This window comes from Ursus maritimus, unplaced genomic scaffold, assembly GCF_017311325.1.
Source record: "Ursus maritimus isolate PB19 unplaced genomic scaffold, ASM1731132v1 scaffold_1, whole genome shotgun sequence".
Classification (NCBI taxonomy): Eukaryota; Metazoa; Chordata; class Mammalia; order Carnivora; family Ursidae; genus Ursus; species Ursus maritimus.
The window spans coordinates 1,004,454-1,028,474 of NW_024423343.1; the positions used below are offsets into that span (position 1 = coordinate 1,004,454).

General features: G+C 53.1%; 1 protein-coding gene across 6 annotated transcripts in view; it reads right to left on the reverse strand.

Annotated features, from left to right (window-relative positions):
* Positions 1-1,085: 1,085 nt before the first annotated feature.
* Positions 1,086-24,021, reverse strand: part of PPP1R7 (protein phosphatase 1 regulatory subunit 7) — a 29,733-nt gene continuing 6,797 nt past the window's right edge. For all 6 annotated transcript variants that reach the window (XM_040638086.1, XM_040638094.1, XM_040638104.1 and 3 more), the window contains 8 exons: positions 22,404-22,459; positions 21,698-21,763; positions 21,037-21,167; positions 20,561-20,723; positions 18,752-18,868; positions 17,844-17,948; positions 14,385-14,471; positions 1,086-1,396 (listed from right to left, as the gene is read on the reverse strand). In XM_040638086.1, the coding sequence (XP_040494020.1) occupies positions 1,220-1,396; positions 14,385-14,471; positions 17,844-17,948; positions 18,752-18,868; positions 20,561-20,723; positions 21,037-21,167; positions 21,698-21,763; positions 22,404-22,459 (902 nt within the window). In that variant the 3' untranslated portion in view covers positions 1,086-1,219. The remainder of the gene's footprint in view (positions 1,397-14,384; positions 14,472-17,843; positions 17,949-18,751; positions 18,869-20,560; positions 20,724-21,036; positions 21,168-21,697; positions 21,764-22,403; positions 22,460-24,021) is intronic.

Here is a 24,021-nt window from a genome sequence, read left to right on the forward strand (position 1 = left end):
CCCCCCCCCCCCCCCCCCCCCCCGCCTTGTGCAGCATCTGCTCTCCGTAGGCAGCTGCTCCTGGCTTCCGGCCACATGGTTAATTTTCATGGAGATTAGACTCGGGAACTGGACGTGAGCTTAAACTTCAGGCCGACTACGGCCACATCTACAACTCCTGGCAGGGGTCATCTGGCCGCCCGGGCACCTCTGACCTGCTTGGGCTGCTCATGAGGGTGGAGGAGGAAGGGCAGCCCCGGCAAGATGTGGCTACTGAGCACCTGGAACGTGGCAAGTGCAGCCGAGGGAGTGAATGTTTTATTTCATTTTAACACATTTAAATTTGAATTAAAGCAGCCACACGGGGTGGGGAGCGGTGCCTGTACTGGACGGTGGCACTCTACAGTCTTGGAGAAGGGACCTCCGGTGACCACTTGATTCAGTCCTCTTTCTGCAGAAGGGAAATCTGAGACCCCAAGAGCGGATGAGGTCCTGCAGCATTAAATTCAGACCCGGGTGACTGTCGATGTAACTCTTCTAAGAAGCTGGCACGAGGACGGGGTGAGACTGGGAAGCGACACTGGAAGCGGTCAGGAGACAAGCTCTTTGGAGCAGGTCTTGCGCAGAGCCTCGGCGGGGTCCGCGCTCTGTCGGCAGCTCCGCGCAGCCGGGCCCTCAGGAAGCCGCCCCTCTCGCGCTCACGGGCCGCCCTACCCTCGGAGAGCTGTGGCCCGGCTGGATGGACGGCCCGGCCTTGGTCGGCAAGGGGCCTGGCGCACAGCCATGGCTGTCAAGGAGCCCAGGGGGTTGCAGCACATGGGACTGCGCGATCCTATGCCCACGGGTTGGTTCTGAAACACGCAGGCTTAGAAAAACCCTGGCGTCACCTGGTCTGTAAGACCAAACCGCTCTGGGCTGCCAGGCCGGCCCCGAGTGCCCCACCCGGGGCAGCGCCCTCACTCCCACTGGCCCGCCCTTCTCAGGAGGGTCGAGGCCTCCCTGACAGAAGGAGGAAACAGACGTGGCAGGAGCGCCACGGGCACAACACCCGGTGGCGGCATACGGGCCACGGCGTCCCGAAGCGGCGCGGGCGTCACACACGGCGATTATCACTCAGTGCCTTTTTATTGCCATTGGGTTTGTGACTGCTGCGGGCGTGCCGGCTTCAGGAGCGACGGGTGGGTAAAAACCGTGGCTGGGAAGTTCCTGTGGAGACAGGGCCGGCAGGAGCCCCGAGGACTCAGAACCTGACGAAGGTGGCATCGATCTGCCGCACGGTGGGCAGGGCCAGCATGATCTTCCGCCTGTACTGGGGGTCCTTCTGCAGGGGGTTGCGCTCCAGGTACACCGTCTCCAGGCTCTTAGCTGCTTTCAGCTCATCGAGGTCGCTCCAGCTCTCGAGGAGATTGTCGTTCATCTGGGAGGAGACGCATACACGTTAGGAAAGCTTCTAGGACAGAACAGCCTCCAGCCCCCCACCCCCACATCTGAGTTCGAGGCCACCGACGCGGTCCAGTCCTCCCCACTCGGAAGACAGCGTGGTGTCTTCCCCGGCACCTCAGGGAGCCCTCTGTCACCTCCTGGCCGCCTTTCAGCAGCGCCCAAGGGGAACACTCTCACTCACGCCGAGAATTTGGGCCACATCACCAAACGGGCTAATCCGAGTTAAGATTAGCAGAGAAAAGACAAAGCAACACTGCTTGCGAGCCCCACCGCGTCTCCAGGCAAAATGGGAAAGCAGGTTCGACTGTACTTTCTACAAACCAACTTGTTCTTGTTCCCAAGGCTTGACGATGTGCTCTGACCGTAACACGGCCAGCAGGGCAGAGGCCACGCCAACTAAATGTCTATCGGTCCCGTAAGTTAAGTTGCCTGTAGCCTGTCCTGCTAGGATCCCCACTGCTGGTGTCTGTGAGGGAAATGCCCCGCCACCACTGATCTCCCCCTGCCCATGTGATGTCCCCAGGATACAAAGCTGCACGAGGGGCTCAGAGGTCTGAGTTGTACGGCTCAAAGCAGGTTAGGGTCCACCCTCCTGACCACCAAGGCCACCTGGAGGGGACCGGCCCGAGCCGGGAAGAGTTCTCTGACTTTTTAAACCACAGTCAAGACGAGGGCATGGCAGGCCTCTGGCTTCACAGTGCCCGTCGCAGCACGTGCCTCTGACGCTCGGTCCACACCTGTCCTGGGGTTGGTCATGGCTCCTCCACGGGCGGCAGGGCAGGGGGCGCAGAGGGACACGTGAAAACAGATGAAGGCGCTCGAGGGCCTGGGTGGAGGTGGAGGCGAGGGCTCGGGCCGGCGCGTGTGGGAGGGGCCGCGCACGTACACGTTCAGCAACCAGCTCCCGGGAAAACCGAAAAGCCCTGACTGGTACCGCCTGCCAATGTCTGTGGTGCAGACACCCCGCGGCGGCTGATTTCACGCCACCGACACCACGTTCCCGAGAGCAGAGCTGGGATGAGGCGCAAAGCTGCCCCCGACAAGCCAGCGTTAAGTTGGCTCCAGCCCGTCTGCTCACAAGGGTTTTGGATGACAGGAACTTCAAATAAAGGGCAAGCTGAAGAGCTGCTGGGAGCGTAGGCATCACTACCGAGGGCGTGCCACACCAGCTTCGTACCTGCTGGTCTGATCCCCCAGGTCCCATCGTGCCGGTTCTAGAAATCACACGTGGACAGATGGTGGCCCCGGGGCCCTCCCACACGCACAGAGGCAGAGAGCAGGGGCCCCTCCCAAGGGACAGACCTGTCCTCTGTGAACTTATGGGGGCAGAGGCCACGGGGTGGCCCATTTCAACTCCACTTACAGAGCAGTGATGACAAGAGCTGCCCACACTTGGGCAATGAGCTTGCAACGAGAAGAAAGTGGAGCCACTCCAGGAACCCACGTATGGCCCCTCGGCAGGAACGCCAGAGAGGAGTTCAAGCCCTCGACGGGCTGGACGAAGGCTCCTTGAAAGATTTTCCCAGTCTCAGTGCTCTGAGATCACATCAGTCAGCATGGAATTCTGTGCCGCTGCCCTGGGTTTGGCACATGGCCGCTCAGCACCTGGATGGATGTGTGAGAAGCCGCCATGCACCAGGCTGTGTCTGTGACCGAGGGGGGGGCAGCTGAGGACACGAGGTGGCTGTGGTGAAGGTGGGCAGATTGTGGGGACTTTGCGGGACTCCGACTTTCACTCCGAGGTGAGAGTGCAGCCCTTGGAAGGTGTGGACTGTAAAAGGATCACTGTTGTGTGGCGCGTGCTGTGGGGTGCACGTCAGGGAGGACGGCGCTGGGGCCACGGGGGTAGCGGCACAGGACAGAGGCTAGATTCTGGGTAGAAGGGAGAAGGCTTGTGTGTGATGTCTAAGAGAAAAGGAGAAATAAAGGAAGATTCCAAGAGTTTTGGCCTCAAGAACTGGGAGGCTGGAGTCCACTTTTACTGATGTTGAACCAAGCAGAGGAGGGCTTGGGGAGGGAGGCTCCTGGGCTCAGGGCAGGACGTGCCGCTGTGTTTGGGTGGCAGGCAGTCAGCCAACAACACCCCGTGCTGGGAGCACACATGGGTACTTATTTAGATGGGAGAGGCTCATTAGGGAAAGAGAAGAGAGAGAGAGTACAAGGCTGAACTGTGGGCACTCTAGAGACTGGTGGGAGGAAACCAACCAAGGAGAACCAGCAAAGAAGACGGACGCACGACCAAGGTGAAGGCGGAACCAAGAGACTGATATCCTGGAAGCCACATGAAGAACGTGTTTCAGGGAGAAGTGATCCCGCACTGGGGAGGTCTACTGAGGTCAATGTCAGGTGAGGGGTGCAAGGGACACGGCATCTGGCTCTGTGTCCGCTGGGGGAGAGCTAGTCCCGATGTTCCCTGGGCAGCGGAGCAAGGCACCGGCCCCTGGGATGAGCCTGGCTGTTGGGCCCTGCTGCTGGCTGGGGTGCACGCCACTTCTAGGCAACGGGAAGCGCTTGCTGGACCGTGTCTGAGAGAGTGCGGGGGTGAGGGCACAGCAGACACACCCAGGTGACGAGGCTGGCTGCAAAGAGGGCAGAGATAGCAGAGGGAGGCGGGGTCCTGGCCAAGGGCCGTGGAGGGCTTTTAGGGTGGGAGGTGCTGCAGCATGCTCCTATGTGGGTGGAAAAGACTTTGTGGGGCTGGGGCAGGGGCGCTGCTGGCGGGGTGACCCTGAGTGAAGAGGATGTGGCCTCAGAGGACTGCTTCATCCGCTGTGAGGGAGGCTGGGAGTGTGGGGTCTCTCTTCAGCCAGGACGGCCGCTGAGGGCAGAGGAAATGGACCCGGAGAAGAGTGACTGAGCTCGGACCCAAAGGCAGGAAGGCACTGGGGGGGTAGGTAGGATGGGCTCACCTGAGGGTGAGGAGGTGAAGGCAGCGTGATGCCAGATCCCTGGGGACCCTTCTACACGGACACTGAAACAAGGACTACGTGTGGCCGGAGTGGTGCTGGAGCGCGAGTGGGGTTCTGACATCAAGGGAGGGAGGGGCTGAGGCCACAGGGGCCGTGCGCTGGGAGGTCTTTAGGGAGGAGGAGGAAGAGTCGGGAGGTGGTAACGAGAACAACACAGCCCACCTCCAGGCCCACCCAGAGATAAATCTGTACTAAACAGCGATGGTTTGGTTTTTCACCACTACTTTTTCTTAAGCATATCTAGTTTTTTCTTATTTACATATCTAGTGATTTTGGATCGAACACTAGACATTGTGGATAATATGCTATAGAGACTGGATTCTTTGAACAGCGTTGATTTTTTGTTCTAACAAAGCAACTCAATTACTCACTGATCAGCTTCGGGCTGCGTGGGCTTCGTGTCACACGTTGTCAGGGCCCCCTTAACTCGCTGGGGACCAACCTCCAAACTCCACCTGCTCTGGAGATATTTTTGAAGCCCGACTTCAGACTTTATTAGGGTGGGTTTGAAGTAGGTCCAATCTGAGCCTGTGATCCTTACCCTCAGGAATGGCCTTTCTGGAGTCTAGCTGGGAGCCAAGAGTGTTGGCAAGATCCCTCTACTTGGGCAGGGCTGAGCCGCACCCACCCTCAGTGGCACTACTGGGTGAGCCTTGAGGGGGGTGGCCTTGTGCCCAGACTGCTCAGCCCTCCGCCATGGGCTGGCAGGGGATCCCCACACAGACTTCTGGGGCCCCTTCTCTGCACAGCTACCCCCTCTCCAGTGCCGTGTCTTGCCGTAAGCTTTGATCTCTGCTTCTTCAGCTCAACCGAACTGCCACACTCTCCCAGGGGCGCTGGCAGCCTATGCGCTGCCCAAGTAGAGCCAAACCATCTTTGTACTTGGTCATGGCCAGAGGGCGAGTCTGTGACCAGTTCCACAGCCACGGCCAGACAACTGTCTTGAATAACTTTCTGCGATGACGCATACGTCCAGACCCACCTATTTAAGGAACCCTATTTTCATAGAACTTCTTGTGGGCCTACTGTGCCACCTGCTTTGGGAGAGCTAGATTTCCAGAACCCAGGTCTTGGCCCTTGTGGAGGGACCAAAGCCCGTGTCACGAGGGCTCTGACATGGAGAAGGCTCTGTTGTCAGCGTGAGCGAGCACCTCCCCTGGAAAGGGATACCGGAGAACTCTTTTAGGACAGATTCTTAAGTGCTGTTCTATCAAGCATAAGACTATCCACTTGTACAACTTGAGCTGCTCCCATGGCCAAGTGCAAAGTGAGATGCCGTGGCTGTGCCGGGGAGGTCAGTTAAGACAAGGAGCGCACTGAAGTGGACAATCACTAAATGGTGCCTGTACCTCCTTGCTTTTACCTTAGAACACACAACAAGTATACTCACCTAACAGAAGCCGCAGTAAGACACTGTTTGGAAAAAACATGTTTTTTTGTGGCATAGTCTGCTTAAAAACATATTCCCGCCATCATGGTGGCTGACGCCGGCATCCGCTCTGGCACAGGGGCCGTGGCGTGCCTATGTCCTCCTGGGTTTCACTATCTGGCTTTGTTCCTATCTGCCACACAGCAGCACTAACACCTGCCCGTCACTCGTCTGTGGTGGGGGGCTATCTCTATAAACTCCAGATCTCATCACTTAGGACGAGCCACAGCCCAGCCTCAGGGCAGTTTTCTCCAAGATTCAGTGAGTGCGGAACTGGAAGTTTTATCACCACTGGTGGAACACCGATGTCTTTGATACAGATAATTCTTAGAGTCTTATCTCTGTATTTTTCCAAAATGGAACACAAAACCATTCACTTGCATTGTTTCCATACACATTCCAGGGTCTCCTGAGCCCTGGGCGGGGGAACGATGTTACACTCATGAGGGGAAAACTGATCGCCTTCATGTTTCTCCTTTTAAGTTCTTCACAACAGGGATGTAAAGGAGCAGGGCTGGGGTGGGACCCTTCCCTTCCTAGAGTATCTCCTCAGAAGGTACAATTGTTAGTCTCTTTTAATCCAAAAGATTTCCCACCTTGTACTCACAATTTTCTTCTGTTAAATGAAATTGACTTTTTAAAGAAACCCAGTTAAAATTGCCTTGTAAAATGCTGCTCATTCTGGATTTATCCACTTGTGTTGTGGTGTCATTTAGCTTGTTCTTCTAGCCTCCATATCTCCTGCAAATTTGAAGTTAGGTCTAAATGCTCGGTTAGAGCAGATTAAACATTTTTGGCAAGTATGCTTTATAGATGAGTCAAATCAGGGGACATATAGCATCAGGTTGTCCCACTATCAGGGATGGTAAGTTTGATCACGTTGGTAAGCTGGGGAGCACATTTCCCTCTTTCAGTTAGCAAATTCTGTGTGGGGTGACACACAGCAGACATCCAGCTCTCCAGTGACAAGCGTTGCCTGAATCCACTACTGGAATTATGCTACAGAATGTGTCCCATCTGACATTTTCCTTGTAGACTTCTCATGGTTATCAAGACTCAAACTTCACAGGACGTATTTCTCTGCCTTATGATGGTTTTTGGGCTGATATTTATATAGAAAACATACACTTAATTTCCCCCAAACTCAGTAACATCTTAGAGGTATGGGAGAATTCTCAAGTTACATTTCATACACCACTCGTAGAATGTCAAAATCACTTATTTTTTGAAAATCAGTAGGACATTTCAACAAAGGGAAGGTGTGCCTTGTTGCTGCTGGTGTCAAAAGAGGTGTCTACTACTTCATATAATGGTAGGGAGTCAAGAGAGAGAGGCAGAAAGAGCCTCCGTGACAGAGGCCGGTCTTTTCATAACCCAATCAGGGAGGTGAAGTCCTGTTGCTTCTGCTGTATTTTGTTTGTTAGAAACGAGTCAGTGAGGCCCGCACACACTCATGGATGCTAGGACCTGGGCGAGGGGGACATGTTACCAATTGCCTCCCGTGCCTTTTACTGAGATTTTTTTCTCCTCGTTACGGGTCACATTCTCCTGCTTCTTTGCACACTGAATACTGTGGATGCAACGCTGCTCACAGAGTCTGAGTTTTGCCATCCTCCCTTAACAAGCGTGGGTCTGGCAGAGCCTCTTGGTCCTGTGGAGGCTTGGTCACAGGCTCTGGGAGAGTGCTTTATCTGCCCCTGACGGATGGCTGTGCCGGGGTGTCGATGGAGTTTCTGGGGTGTTTGGCATCATCCCTCTGCTCTGGCAGGTCGGAACGCCAGTGCCTCCACGGCCTCGTGGTGTTTGGAATCTCCACCTGGCCTCGAGTCCCCACAGCTGTCCGCTGCTGGGACACATACGTGCAGCTGATTTGTTGGCTAAGGAAGCCCCAGGCTTATCGCTAGGGCTCCGTCCCTGTGCAGCAATCTCCCTGCTGCGCACTTGCCCAGAACATTTCAGCCCCCGGGAGTACCAGCCCCGATTTCCGCCTCCGTTGTCCAGGGAAACAGCGCTGAGTCTGTGCCCACTTGTCTGCGGCAAGTGCCCTCAGCTGCGGGCCAGGGTGTGAAACATTAACAAACTGCAAAGCATTCTCAAAAGTAGACTACGCAAACAGACACCCTAGAAGAAGTCGCAGCTGGCGCCCCCCAGGTCCCACCGGGACCGTTCATGCAGGTTATCCCTTCCCGTATTTCTCTTTGCAGAAATGAAGGACAGAGGTATTGTTATTGTTTATACACTTTATATGGGTGTCCACAGGGTCACTTATTCCGGGCTGCACACGACGTATCTGGGGCCTGTCCATGCTGGTTTCTGGGAGCTGTGATGAGCTGGTGAAGGGGAGGCTATCAAGGAAGCTTCCAACCTCTCTGCTGTTTCCTGCTCAGCCTCACACGTCTTCCTGCCCGTGACCTTCGCCTCTCCCTCCCTAGGTCACCGATTTCTGCTGATTCACCGTTGACGTTTCTCCTAAACTCATTCCCTTCTTTCTGACCCTGCTGTGGCTGCCTCAGGCCAGGTCTGCTCGCGTGGCCATAGTGGCCGGAGAGACAGCCGTGGAGGGCCCCGGGCCCCTGCTGGCCTCCGCGGTCCTGCCAGCACGAAGCGCACTTCAGCAGCCACACGCTCGCCTCCTCAGCCTCCATGGAAACACACCTGCTTCTCCTTTTCTTCCCGGGCATAAAAATGCTCATTGCCGGAAAGCGGGGAGTACAGCAAAGTATTAAAAGAAAGGTAAGAATCACGCACAGTCCCGCCACATGAGGAAGACCGCTGTCGACGTTCTGCTTTCTTCAGCCTTCTCTGGGAGCCCATCTCCCTCGGCAGAGAGGGAGTTTTACCTCTTGTTCTCTTAGAATATACTTTTCTACACATTTGCTTTTCACTTATGAAAGAAATACATGCTTGGTATGGAAAACTTGGAGGAACCAAACAGTATAAAGAGACACAGGAAAACCAGCTACATATTTATAATCCAGAGACCAAGGCTTCTCGTTTCTGTGTCCGCACTTCTAGTCCTTTCTCTGCCTGTATGTGTCCACAGGCACTGAGTTCAACAACACCTGGATCTCCCCCCAAATACTCTGGGTATCCCCTTTTTCATCAATACTATATCATGAGCATTTTTCCGTAATTAAATCTCCTTTAAAACATCATTTGAAGGTCTTGTTTTATAGTGGCGTATTTCATCATATGGATATATCATTTTATTATTCTCAAAGGTGGAAAAATTGTATGACTAACATAAACCTAAAATTTCAGAAGAAAATCTGGTAATTGTTTTTACAAGGTTTGGGTTTATAATCTTTTCTGAACTGGACACTAAACACAGAAAAGCAAGGAAAAGACAGATTTGTCTTCTGTGTAATCTGATCTTTTTCTTTCTTACAATGAACAGATAGACTTTATCAATAGAAAATACAACAAAGCTATTTCCATTGTAAAACAACGAATCCTGATATTTATGTATTTTTTTACGTAAATCTTTGAACTTCTCATCATTTTGTTAGGGTCTCAAGGCCCTGAAGACTCCACAGAGCCTGTGTGCCGACAAGAGTCCCACCAGAGTCCACGGAGCGCCTGCCGCAGCACAGACCGCGTTCCAGCAAAGGCTCTGCCCACCTGGCAGCCCAAACGCCGCATCTCACTGTTTCAGTGTGTTTTAAAAATTAATGAAATAGAAAATGTTTTCTGTTACTTCTTACTCTGTGACTTGCCTGTTCATGCTCTACCCCATTTTTTTTAGGATTTTATTTATTTATTTGAGAGAGAGATGGAGCAAGCGAGAGAGCACAAGCGGGGGGAAGGGTGGAGGGAAAGGCCGAGGGGGAATCCCAAGAAGACTCCCTGCTGAGTGTGGAGCCTGATGCGGGGGCTCTATGGCACGACCTGTGAGATCATGATCTGAGCTGAAATTACCACTTGGACGCTTAACCCACTGAACTACCCCGGGGCCCCTCTACCCTGTTTTCCAATGGCCCCTCTGTATGAGCTGTGTTTAATATAGGGATATTAACCTTTAGCTCACATATTTGCACAAGCATGTTTTTCAATGTTACCTACAGGTGGTCTCTGTCCAACTAACCAACCTTCCCCTCCTAAGTTCCTTCCTCTCATGCAACCAGGGGTGTGCCAGACACTATTCCTGGGGCCGGTGAGGTAAGAGTGAGCAAACAGGGGGGCGCCTGGGTGGCACAGCGGTTAAGCGTCTGCCTTCGGCTCAGGGCGTGATCCTGGCGTTATGGGATCGAGCCCCACATCAGGCTCCTCTGCTATGAGCCTGCTTCTTCCTCTCCCACTCCCCCTGCTTGTGTTCCCTCTCTCGCTGGCTGTCTCTATCTCTGTCAAATAAATAAATAAAATCTTTAAAAAAAAAAAAAAAAAAGAAGAGTGAGCAAACAGATTCCTCTGCCCTCACAAAGCTTACACATTGCAGTAGGTGAGAGACAGAAAAATAAAATTAAATAAAGAAACAGGACTCCACTTCAAGTGATGGAATAACTAGAGCTGGACTTGCCTTTTTGTCATAAGCTGGAAAACAGGACAAGTAATGTGAAACCATGGTTTGCGTACGTTGGACAATAGGCAACACAGGACAGTGACTCCCGAGAGCAGGAGAACAAGGGAGGTGAGTTCTGTGCTCACTTGTGGACCACAGGGGAAACCCAAGCACAGCCTGGGGGACACTCTGAGTTGAGGCAGTGCATGCAGTTTGGGGAGGCAGAGGTAGCTGGAATTCCTGGAAAGGGGTGAGTTATGTAGGTGCACCTGGTGTCCCCTGGAATCTTGGACTGAAAACGGACTGTGGATTGGCCCAAGAGCAGCCGCCAGAAGCCATGAGCTGGGCCAGGCCTGAGCTCACTCAGGCAAAGGACACGTTTGTGCTCCTACCACCCAGAGGCAGAGACTTTGCTAAATGCCCGGGGCATTCGCTCGATACCTGGGAAAGGGCACAGCCTAGAAACAGAGCAGAGAAGCCTCAGAGGACACTGATAAAGCTGAAAACAAAAAGGATCAAGCGGTGACTCAACGTCTGCCAGGTAAAAAGTCCAACACACTTTAAAGGAAAACAACAGAGATCCAGAGTCAATAACTGAACATCTCTTTTTTAAAAAGAGATTTTATTTTTATGTAATCTCTATGCTTAACATGGGGTTTGAACTTGCAACCCCAAGATAAAAGTCGCATGCTCTACGGACTGAGCCAGCCAGGCACCCCAATAACTTACCATCCTCATGGCCAACGTCTAATACAAAAATCACTAGCCATGTGAAAAAGGAAGGCTCTAAGAGAAGCACACATAGAAAGAAAGAAATAGAACCTACAAAAAGAGAACCAAATATTTTTAGAGTTGAAAAATATAACATCTGAGATAAAACGTTGAGTACATGAGCTTAACGGCACATGAACATTGCAGAAGAGAAGGTCGTGACGCCGCAGACACGGGCACAGAAGTCACACAAACGGGAGCGTACAACGTAAAAGGCAGTGACCCAGAGGCCATGTGCCGGACAACACACGCATCACTGGGAGTTTTAGGAAGAAACTGGGGAAGGAGGGGCAGAAAAATGTTTTGAGGAAATTATTTTCAAAAGTTTTCTGCATTTGGCTTTGAAAGCTATACATTCATAGATCCAAAAAGCTCAACCGCACGACACGCGAGCGGCAAGAAAGCAAAGTGATGAAAAGAACATAAAATAGCAGCTGGAGGGAGGAAGGCGCACTGCACACAAAAGGAACACGGACGAGCACGCCGCCGCACCTCCCCTGAGAAGCAGCGTGAACCGGGGCCCCGCGGGGCGTGCACACGGCGCTGCGAGGCCACCCCCGCCACTCGCCACATGAGGGCTGCACATCTCTAACACTCCCCTCAAGAACGAAAGCAAAGCAAAGAGACTTTCCAGATAAATCAAAGTTGAAAGAATTGGTTTACACCATGATGCACAATGAAAACGTTAAAATTCTTCAGGAGGAAGGGAAACACCACAGTGCAAACTACACAAAAGAATAAAAAATGCCAGAAATGGTAAAACAAGTGGGTTTTCTTGTTATTAAATTTCCTTTGGGGCCCCTGGGTGGCTCAGTGCATTAAGCATCTGACTCTTGATTTCGGCTCAGGTTGTGATCTCAGGGTCATGAGATGGAGCCCCGTGTCGGGCTCCACACTGAGCGTGGAGCCTGCCTGGGATTTTCTCTCTCTCTCTGCCCTTCCCTCCCCACATGTGTGCTCTCTCTCTCTCCAAAAAAAACAACAAAAACCAAAAACTAATTTTCTTAAAAGATAATGGATACAATGACAGATCAAGCGGTTTATAACCTATCAAAAGTGAAACGTAAGACAATATTAGCTGCTGGAGAGGAAAGGAAGCACGTTCCTGTAAGGGTCTTACGTTGCATGGGATGTGGTGTAATATTACTTGAAGGCAGACTGTGATAAATTAAAAATATACTTTGTGATTCCTACAATAGTCACTAACAATAAAACACACAGACATAAGCAAATATGTCAACAGTGGAAATAAAATGGGCTATCCCTAAAATAATACCATTTTCCCCAATCCAAAAAGAAGACAGGAAAAGAGAGAAAAAGGAACAAAGGAAAAACAAATAGCAAGATGGCAGACTTAAACCCAACCACGGCACAGAATGCAAGTACGTGGAATCATACTAAATACAAGTAGGGCACACACCTCGCTTGAGAGGCAGAGACGGTCAGACTGGAGGAAAAAGCAAACCCCCTGTGTTGTCTACGAGATACATTTTACTTATCATGAGGACACAGGCTGAGTAAATGGATGGAGAAAGATACCCATGGAAACAGTAATCAGGAGAAAGACAGAATGGCCAGATTAACACAGACAGGTAGACCTCAGGACAAGAACAGAAGGCAGTGAGGAAAAGAGACATGCCACTGATGAACAGACAATGCTTCAAGAAGACACTACAATCCTACATGTCTACGCAACTAATAAAAACCTTCAAAATACAAGAAACAACAGCTGATGGAGCTGACAGGAGAAAGCAAGTGCACAGTCATAGCTGGGACATTTCAACATCCTTCTGTTGGTCACTGGAAGAACAAATAGAACATCAATAAACACAGAATTAGGGGGATAAAAATTTATGAGGACTGGCTTCCCATTTCTCCTTCAGAGACTAGTTAACAGCTAAGCACACCCCACGTGTGATATGAGCACAGAAGGGTTTGAGAGATCCTGGTTTGCAACCTACCCTCCTGGAACGCACAATCCTACCTGCTTCACAGGGTTGCTGTCATCAGGAGACGACAACAGAGAGCGGTCTGGACACCGCCAAGCACTGTAAGCTCGGGCTCATTTGTCTCCATCTGGGGTCTAAGCAGCAGCTCCTTTGGTTGTGACAGGGCCGGGACTATCCAGCTTTGAGCCATGGCCAGCCTGCCTGCTTCCCCGATGGCTGGGGTGCCCCACTGGCCCCTACCTGTGGTCTCAGCACCCCACATCCCACGCTCTTGTCTCTTGGCAGGGCACGGAGAAGGAATCACATGTTTCAGAATCAGCTGGTGTCCCTGTCACCCAGGCCCTCTGCCACTGGGTTCCTCGTTTGTCCTTGGGTTTCTCTGTGTGGTTCCTTGGCATCTCCAGAGCCAAACCCCTTTGCTCTGATCCAAGCAGCCTATCCCCAGCCACGCCCTCCTGCAGGGGTGGGCGGCACACTAGACAAACATGGCTCCCTGGTGCCCCCAGCCTGAGACCCTTTTCTTTCCTACCTCTCTAATTCTGGGTCTGGTGTCCCCAGATTTGCTCTGGCATCACAACCTGACACTACCTAAGACCCAGTGCTATTAATAAGGGGCCAGGGACATTTTCACATCGGGCTACCTGCGTTCCAGGGAAACCTGGGTGATCTTTTAAGATGAGGAAAGAAAACCACACAGGATGTGAGCAGGGTCAGCAGCACAGCTAGACAAGGAAGGACCGTGCCTTAGACTCAGCACGAATCCTGGTCAGACTAAGCACATCCAGGACAACACTCGGCTCATAGCATCACAGGGTCAGATGTGTGCAGCGATCCCTGCGGGGCCACCAGCCTGGGGACAGGCAGCACACACCCCCACGGGATCCTGACGCGGAGGCCTCAGCTCAGTGATCGTTTCGCAACGCCTTTAGAGGACTCAAGAAGTTAAGACTTCCTACATCCTGTTTCTCTTCCTATTGCTTCTTACCGGCTCTGCGATACGACTCCCCCACACCACACATCAGAGAAGACTCGGCAGAGTCCAGGACGGACTGCACAAACCTGGACGACTTCTCCTTCTGTGGGCATGCCCGCGACGAACGCATGAGCTCCCGGGCTGGGTTCGGCAATTCCAGGGTCTCCCCATGGGGAGCAACCTGGGGCCTGAGATTCTGCTCCCGTGTGATGCCGACGCACAGACAAAGCCAACACCGAACTCCACGACCGTGCCCGCCCGCCTCACCCTCCTGGGGGCTCCGGGGCCGGCGCTGCTGCCCTCGCTCACAGCACCCCACTCGGAGGCATCATTTCAGCAGAAGCAACACCCGCCCCGGCGCGCAGCCACTTACCCAGAACTCCTGCAGCTCTGTTAGGTGGCTGATGTTTTCAATCTTTTTGATTCTATTTGATGCAACGTCCAACATCGTGAGTTTGTTCTAAAATAAGGAGATAAGATTTTGCCTGGATCACCTCAGTTCAACAATGACTGTGACCACGCGCACGGTGTCGGGCGCCAAGCCTCGTGCCGGGGGCGAGCCGCCTTCTCTACCCTCACGGCACGGGAGTGCGCTAACAGGTCGGCAGTGCGGCCCCCGCTTCACTCGCACACAGAACGCTCACAGCCACCGCACGGAGCGCTCAGCACCACTGGCACGTGATGCTCCCAGCCCCGGACCCCTGTGCACCAGCGTCCCCGACCTGGTGAGATGCGTGGTCCCGGAGGAGCAGAGTGACACCCCCTGGAAGCAGGGCAGGCCTGGGGCTCGGGGCAGGCTTCTGGGTGGGCTCTGAAGAAGGGGTGAGACTTGCAGTGACCTCTATTCAGCCTACCTTGAGAACACGCGCAATATGTCAAAAATAATCCTCAAAATAGTAGTTATGTCTTCACTTAGAGACGAGGAGCCTGGGGCTCGCCAAGGGGAGGAAACTGCCCAGGTACGATCAGAGGTGGCAGAAGGGGCACTGCTGGCCCCAGGCTGTGCTCCTGGAGGACGCCCTTCTTCTGGGAAGAGGCAAACGCCCAGGTGCTGAGGGAGAGTGCGTCAGGTGCCAGCCTGGGATTTACAGCTGACAGAAGAGAGCAGAAGGGGCGCTCGGCCCTGTGCGGACAGTGTCCAGAGTGACCAGGCAGCCTCTGCAGGCCCACGCTGGGTCTCCTGTGTCTAGCCTGTGCCCCACGGTCCCTGCTCCTAAGAACGCTCAGCAGACACTCTCTTTCCAATACACATCAGCTAAGCCTCGGGAATATTTTTTTAAAGCTCAGTTTTAAGATTTAACAGAGCTGAATAGCACTGTAGTAAAAATGAAGTCTGTTAAAGCTTGCATTACTTGCTGAACCAGGTTTAATCAAAAGAGCCAGCAAATTTTTCCAAAATCCAAAGGGAAACATTTAGAAGTTGGTTGACAGCCACAGATGAACGCTCATTCCCTTCTCGTCCACCCATTTCTGACTGTGGATCCCTTCTTACATTTTCTGCTGCATTCCTGGGATTCTGATTCCAAATCCTCCCAAGTTTTAAGGGAAAGTTAAAAACTGTCTCAAAATAAAAACAAATCCATGAACACACACACCAGCCCGCAGCCGTGCTAACTCAGAAGGGCTCCGGCCCTGGTCTGACTCTTTGGGGCCCGCCCCTGCCCGTCTCCTCTGCCCCTGCAATGTCACCCAGCAAGATCACCGGCCAGGCACCCTCCAGGAAGCCCCGGGGTCCACGCCGTGTCACGTGCCAGCTGGGCACAGGCATGCAGAGGAGCTCCTCTGAGTGGCTTGTGTCGGGCCCATCATGTGCGCTCACGTTGCTGTGAGTGCAGTGCGACAGGGAGGCTCCTGCCTTAGGGGCTGGGGGGTCTGCAGCAAACAGGGACTTAGGGGAACTCGGCAGAAGAGGGTGGGTGGCAGGCAGTGCCAGGCCGAGGCCGCCACCGCAGCTATCTCCAGCCCCCCGAACCTGTCCCGCGGTGCTTGGCGTCATCGGGTGTGCGTGTGGGGACACAAGGAGGCTTTGATCGTGATGCGAGCCCCGTACGAGGGCTCAGCACGGGGGCGTTGTGGCTGACGGGACTGGTCCTGGGCCTCTGAGCACAGGGACTCAGCTAAGTGCTCGACACTGTCTTTTTTTCTGGGGAGCTAGACAGTGTTTTGAAAGCTCACCCAAAAGCAAATCAGTAGAGAATTGCTTAAAAAAAAAAAAAAAAAAAAAAAGGCGAGAAAAAAAAAAGAGGGACGGGGCAGGGTGGGGAGCAAGCACAGCTGACGGGGCGTGCGCCATGCAGTGACACACCATGGACGACCGTGCGCGCAGGAAGGAAGCCACAGCGGGGTGGGGGTGCCCGAACGCTGGGGAAGGTGGCATCGCCTGTGGTGCTGAGATGGGATTTGCCATTTGGGAAAAACATATGTTTACTTCCTTACCTCCCAGAACAAAAATAAATTCCGCATCAATTAAAAGAGAAAACTTCAACAAACATTTGATCTCCAACTGAATGAAGCCCTGAGGAGCCTGTCACATCGGACCAATGACAAATGTTCTAATAACATAATTACCTGTAAAGCCACAACTGCCTTTACCTTCCTTTCTTTCTCTTTTCTTTCTCTTTTTTCTTTCTTTTCTTTCCTTCCTTCCTTATTATTTTTTTTTCTGTTTTGTTCAGAGGCCCAACAATGAAGTGGAGTTGAACCCAGACTGCAGCGTAGCGCCTACCAGTAAAATTCTACACTCTCGCGTCTTCCCCATTTGCTGGGGACCTGCGCTCAGTCACCCATGCTGCAAGACACCACCCTCGGCCCACCCTGGGGGGCATGGGTGGGGAGACCCACAGCTCGCCGTGGGCTTGGGCCGCTCAGGCTGGACACCCGTGTGCATGGACTGCCAGCTGTGCTTTCACAGCCTCTGTAGAGTCTGGCCTCTCACAACTGTGCCTCCACTCAGCGTTTGCACCGCTCGAGTGTGCAACTGGAAGGTACGCCAGTCTGGTAAGCTCTCAATTTGACTGCAAGGCGAAGGAAGGTGACTACACTTACCACGGGCCAATTCTACCTCCTCGAACATTCTAGATAGTGGTAAAATGAAACTCAGAATGTGGTTTGCCCTCCGAAACATCGCTAACGGTGACTGGACTCCGAGGCTGAGGTGCTGAGGCCAAAGGAGACTTTACTAAGACTGAAATGCTAGGTTTACAATAACAAAAGTAACCATATGGTTACCTTTGCTGGCAATAAACAAAACAGAAAAAAAAAAAAAACCCAGTAAAATTGAATGAGAAAAAGTACTTTATTTGTCTTGAATACTGCAGGGAGGAAAAGCAGGCTCACCCACAGGCAGCTGAGAAAGGCAGGAGCCAGTGCCGCCTGCCCGCCCCACGCAGCACATGTAAGGCTGTCCTGTGCAGGGCAAGAGCAGGGCTGTCCCTGGGAGGTGAACAAGCCCTCCGCAGCCCTGCGAGGGCGGCTGAAAAGCAGGGAGGAGGAAGAACGCGTGGGAACTCAGTTCAAAGCTGAGGTCCCGTGGCCCCTGTGTTCTGGAAAGCTGTGGGTCAGGAAGTGCAGGGCCAGGGAGGCCAGAAGACCGGCCAGCCCTCTGTAGGATGGGGCGCCTGGGAAGAGGCTGTGGTGCTGCTGGGGACCACACAGCGTGCCCTGCCCTGAGGTACCAGTGCTGGCCAGCTCCACGCTCACGCGGAGGGAGAGGGAAGACTGCATGAGCTTCATGCGAGCGGGGAAGGTCTTGACCATAACCCCTAGAGGCAGCGAGTCTTCTTCAGACCAGGCCTAGCCCGCACCGCCCCCGACAGACGAGCAGACGTCTTACATTGTTCTCCAGGCCCTCGATGACCTCGATGCCGTTGTGGCTCAGGTACAGCTCCCGAAGGTTCACCAAGCTCTGCAGACCCTCCATCTTGGTCAGCCGGTTGCTCTGCGAGAGGGAGGGCCGACAGCCGTCAGAGCAGCATGGAGGGGAGGAAACAAAATGGCTTTTAGGGAAGGAAACCTCTTATCCTGAAGAGGCCTGACACTAGGACACTGCGTTCCAAGCGTGCCAGAATGGAACTTACTGGGAGAGAGATGTCAAGATTTTGAGTCTGTCGTGCTGGCTAAAACACATGTGTGAGAGTTAGAGGCTTTTCGGTGAAAAACTCACTTTTTTGATGTGCTTGGGCAAGGTCTATCCCCGTAATTTAATAATTCAAAAATGTCAAATCCATTGAATATTTTAAAATAAATTACTTCTCATTTCTCTAGTATATATTGTAACTCAAAGTATACGGTCCTTTTTTAAAAACAGTCTGCAGAGCGTCTGCTTTACAAAAGGCATAAACAGTCTGGGGAGACCTGCCACACCCAGAACTCGCCATCACACATCACTTTGAGGGCCTGGCTCCGCTCACCTGCTTCCAGCAAAAAAGGCAGTGTGAACCCTGGGCATACTCAGGTGCTTGCCGGCTCGCAAACATGGGGTCTGCTCTCCGTGCAGACGTGGAAGCTTCCAGCAGGAGTCAGACACTTCAGGAGGCCTTAGCATAAGCCCAACCTTCTCAAGAGACCCTGTGGCTGGGAAGCACCCAGGGAAGGGCATTCTACGTGTACGGACGTGTGAGTGTCTGAAAGCGAACATTTCAACTGCTCCCTGGTAGTGAGAGGAGCGCTGACCCTGGACACGGTGGAGGACAAACGTGCAGGGCACTGGGCGGTGCTGGCCCAGCGAAGGCGGGTCAGTACCTGCATACTCAGCACTGTCAAGTTGGTGAGTGCGTCCAGGTTCTGAAGCTTAGTGATCTTGTTTTTCCCCAGAAACAAACTCTCCAGACTGGTTAACGTGTCGATATTTTCGATCGCCTATGAAAAAGACAGGGTAGCAGTTAACACTGTGGCCGACGAGCTAGACCAGGGTAGGCAAGGTGCCTGCGGCCCTGGGATGTGGGCAAGTTACTTTTCCACTCTGGAAATTCTCCAGTGAAATCTCACTTAAAAGGTAGATAGTCCAAGGCCTTGTCCAAGGCTCGAGGTCAGGGGACACCCACAGATGAGCAGTCCCCCACCAAGTGCTAAAGTTCTGAGTTGACGCATTATCATGTTATTCTGCGTAGGGTTCATGAAAATGCATTCCAAGAGCCTAGGTCTCCCCGGAAGCAGCTCTGACCTCAGGATGCCACCCGGGATTCCTGGGAGCAGTTGTCCCAGTTCCGTGGCTCTCTGTGCCCCATCTCAGGATCCACAACCCTCCTTCTCGCCAGGATCCTGTGCTCCTCTAGTCAACCGTCAATTCCAGAGCCGTGCAGAGAGCAGGTGGTCTAGTCAGCCTGTGCCACTAGGACGTGCTAACTAGACCTGCTCCCTTCCTGAGTTCACTGCTGCCTCTCAACAGCTTCTTGCCGGCTTTTTTAGCACTAACCCACGCGCAGGTTCACAGGTAGGCGTGTCCCACCCTGCACATCCCAGCAGGACTTGAGGATGAGGGTTCAGGAGGAGGGCATCCTTAACTGCTCTTGCCTACGCTGGTCCATGACGAAACACCCTTCTCCTAGAAACACTGCAGAGAGAGATACTTGATAAAATGCCGATGCTCGGGCCACTCTTCACTCTTTAGTTTTAAATGTGCTACTTTGCTACGTGAGCCACGTGACTGTTCACAACTGTCCCAAGAGGCCCTCCTGGGTTTGAATCCTGCCCAGCTCTCAAGGGCCAAGCTAGGCTGATTACAGTGTGCTGTGACTGTCCAACAGCCAGCCAGACGGCTATCTGCAACACAGAGTTGGGGGAAGAATGCTTGGACAACTGGCTTCACTGGGATGTCAGGTGGTCTTCTGGCTAGTAGATATCCTCATCTGTCCTGGTGACCCTTCCTCCTCTTTGCTGGCAAACCACCACTGACATCTCCGCCCCCCCCCCACTGCCAATGTCAGTCCTTCTGTGACCCCATCTGTGTTTTGCACCATGGGTTCTGCCCAGCAGCTATCATCAGATGGGTAAAGCACTGCTCCTATGGACACCAAACCTCTTTCCCAAAGCCTCTTCTGTCTACTCTGCCTAATGCTCCCAGAGGTCGGACAGAGCATGGCAGGGTGGAAGGCTGCCGTCGGGTGTGCCCCAGTTGTACGCAGCTGTCCAGGGAGGACAGGCTAACCACGCACCAAGCTGCAACATGCTTCCTACGGCCCCTGTGTGAAGGTCAGGTCGCTGCAAGCCACCACTCTGCTGTGTCTGGGACACTGTCATCTCAGAGAGGCTCACCAAAGAACACAACCCTCAGCATATGTAAAACCAAAGTGCTTCACCCAGGCAGAATGCAACTGGGATGCTTTGTTAAGGCTTAGGTTGTGATCGGGATGAAGAGCAAGTGAAATTTACGTGCAGAAAAAGGGCTTTACCAGAGTTTGAGCACATGTTCTTATCAACACTGACCTGCAGTTAGCATTCTCTTCCTGCAAAATAAAATCACACCACATGAAACACTCAGCCAAGCACACACCTAGCACCCAGAACTGCTAGTCCTAGGGGCCAATCCCCTGGCCCGGCACCCGCACCTACCCGGATGCGGTTGGACCCCAGCTCCAGCATCTGCAGCTGCTGTAAGTTGCTTATGTTCTCAATTTTACTGATTTTATTGTTAACCAAGAAGAGCCTCTTCAGTCGTGTCAGCTTGTCAACTCCTTCAATGTTTCTCAGCAGATTGAAAGAAATATCTAGAATCCTGAGAATAAGCAAAACATTTCATTTTTAAATGAGCACAGGTGGCATGGAGCTCAGAATGCAACAGAGCTGGAGGCAGCCCCCCACCAGGTGGGCCACACACCACCCCAGCTGCCCCCGGGCTCTCGGTGCTGCACTGAGGACGGAAATCGTGCTGGCCCCAGACCGGACCTGCCAGTGCCACCCACGGAAACAGGCGCTGGGCAGGACCCTGTAGCAGAGGTGGCCTCCCAGGGCTGAGAGCCAGGGCCCAGGGTTGGTTCTGGGGAGACTGAACAGGCCCCTCAGTTGCCCCCCCCGGACTCATGACTCACTCCAACTGTGTTAGCGCCTCCAGATTCTCAATCTTCTTGATTTGGTTGTCATAAAGATCCAGCTCTCGCAGACTCTGTAACTCCTCCAGGTTTTCAATGCATTTAATTAAATTTTGACGGAGGCAGAGAGTCTGGGGGATGAAAAAGGACAGTTGACACAGGCAACAGGGAGGTCACGAGATGCCAGCTATGTTACAGGACCAGCCTTCTAGGGCAAGTGACATGGTTTTCATTCTCCCGTTGTTTTCTAGAAATGTGCCAACCTTGGAGAGGATAGGCAGACACCCAAAGGGAGGCTGGAGGCAGGCCTCGCACTGGGCAGACCTCCTTGGTGAGGGAGGCATTGGTCAGGGTTGGGGGTGTGTGCTGTTCCCAGCAGAGCAAACTGCTAGTGGGCTCAAAGTTGAGCAAATTTAACTGAGATGAGGAAAGACTACACAGTTCAGGGCAGGCAGGCTCTGCACCGGCTCATCGTCTGGGCTCCGGGAGCGCCTATCGGCCTCCCAAACTACACTGTAAACAGGACAGAAAGTGCTGACGGCAGTCCAGGACACCGGCAGCTTCGGCAGCACCAACCTCAGTTAGACGTGTGCCTCCCCCCTGAGCTGGGACGACTCTGGGGCGTCAGCACTCCCTCCAGCGGAAGGACAGTCGCCCTCACCTTCACTTTCTTTAGCACCTCGAATCCCTCAATTTTCCCGATGCGGTAGTGATTCAGATCCACATCCTGAAATGAAGAGGAAATCTAGGTGATGAGGAGCATGGGAAGACCTGCTTCCCGGAGCAGGAGCCCAAGGGGCTGGCGAGGTGGGTGCAGGGGAGGGTGAGGAGACGCTGGCGAGCCTGCAGACAGGCGACGGTGACACAAAGGATGGCTGCCAGGTGCTCGTTGGCAGTTTGATGTAAAAATGAGCAGTGCGTAAAGCCTCTCGTCCCACAGCCCCCTGAGCGCAAACACAGGCCTAGGCACCCGCTGCCAGCTGTGGGCTTGGAGTGGGGGTGGGGCGCCCAGGTGATGCTTCCTGGCCGTCTCCCGCCTGCCTGGAGCTGCCAGCGTTCAGTGCACTTCAGATCTTGGGGAGGTTGAGGCCCCGCCACGGACAATGTAATCACCTGACCCACTCATGTCATTTAGGCGACAAGGGCAGTTCATCGGCGATCCAACCTTCTGCTTACACAGAGCTGGGGTTTCGGTCACTGGTATTAGAAACAACCAGGACACAAGGAATCTGACCCAACCAAGTCGGGCTCAGACTACCTCGCCTAGGAAATCACTTACTAAACTGGCGCCTGCATACAAGATACCCTGACAGTCAGAGCGGTCCATCACCATGCCCCCCAAGGCTGCATCCAGCAGGCCGCATTACCTCTGCGTCTCTGTCCAGGCTGATGGTTTCCATATCCACTGGCAGCTCTTGTCCTTCTGAAAACATGAGAAGGCAGAAAAAAGCCCATTCAGAGCCCTAGTTTGCATCGCACCAGGACTCAGGCTGCCTGGCTCAGAGAAGCCACGTGGCGGTACACGGAGGCTCTGGATGGCGTGGCAGGGTTAACGCCCTGCTCCAGTCAGTCTCTTTCAGGCATTCGGACTTTCCTGAACTTGGCTACTGGCAAAGGTCTCCAAACTTCCATCTGTGCCACTGAACTTGCCAGGGAAGGAAACGTAGCCTGAAGCTGTTTGCAGGAAGGAGGCGGGAGGCCGACGGAGCCTCAGGTGAGCCCAGGCAGCAGCAGGGGAGCTGCCCAGAGATGCCCAGCTGGCAGCGGCCTGCCCTCTCCTTTCCCGTCTGTGGCAATAAATCAGACCATTTGAATATAGCTCATGCTGGGCATGTCAGATGGTCTAGGATGTGCCTTTTATTGCTTTGGAAAGTGGCCTCGTATCTATAAACACTTATCTCTACAAAGAGGACCAAAACAAAGCACAGCTCCACAGTGGGACTGAAGAGCCCTGACCGATTTAAACACGCTTCTCTTCCACTGGAGGCACAAGCTAATGCCCCAGTGCCGGGGGAGAGCTGTGACATGAGCTCACGCTGCGGAGCTAATGGCCTGGAATCAGCCGCTTCCTGGTCTCCGTTTCCCCTGAACTGACGGAAGTGTGAGTGTCTAAAAACAGCTCAATGCTTTAAAAAAGGAAGTGATTATTGGATTTTATCAACTGTCTGACGATTTCTCCCCTCAGTCTGCTTGTATTAGGATCTGAATAAGGTCATATACTGTGACTGGATGACATTTCTCTAATGTCCCTTTTGGCTCTTTGAGGAAACTGGGCCACCTGGCTTGCCACGCTTCTGGTGGGAGCGTGTGGCTGCTGCTCTCCTGTAAACCGGCTGTCACCACTGCTATTTTAGCCCGGCTCGTACTGCTGCCTCTCCCTAGAGCAAGCTGCATCTGCTTCTGCTGTGGAATGGGCCTGCAGCCCTCAGACCCCATGCTCCCAGCACCTCCCAAGGACCAGGGGTCTGGTCTGTCTGCTGGCCAGCCCAGCCCCTAAACTGGAGGCAGCAGAGAGATGCACTTACCAGGGGACTGACCAGCTTAACAAAGAAGCACTGGCTGGCACTGGCGGAATCCAGTCTTCTCACTATGCCTCTTTCATAACAATCAACAATGGCCAGTCAAAAAAAAAACATGTCCTTTACTATAGTTTATTATTTACTAGAATTATTATTTTTTTTTTTAAGATTTTTATTTATTTATTTATTTGACAGAGATAGAGACAGCCAGCGAGAGAGGGAACACAAGCAGGGGGAGTGGGAGAGGAAGAGGCAGGCTCATAGCAGAGGAGCCTGATGTGGGGCTCGATCCCAGAACGCCGGGATCACGCCCTGAGCTGAAGGCAGACGCTTAACCGCTGTGCCACCCAGGCGCCCCTATTTACTAGAATTATTTGCTGTAACTTTACAAGATATCAACCAACCTAGGAATGAAATAAAAGGAGTTGGGCAAAAGCAAGAGATATACCCACATTACTCCTCATCC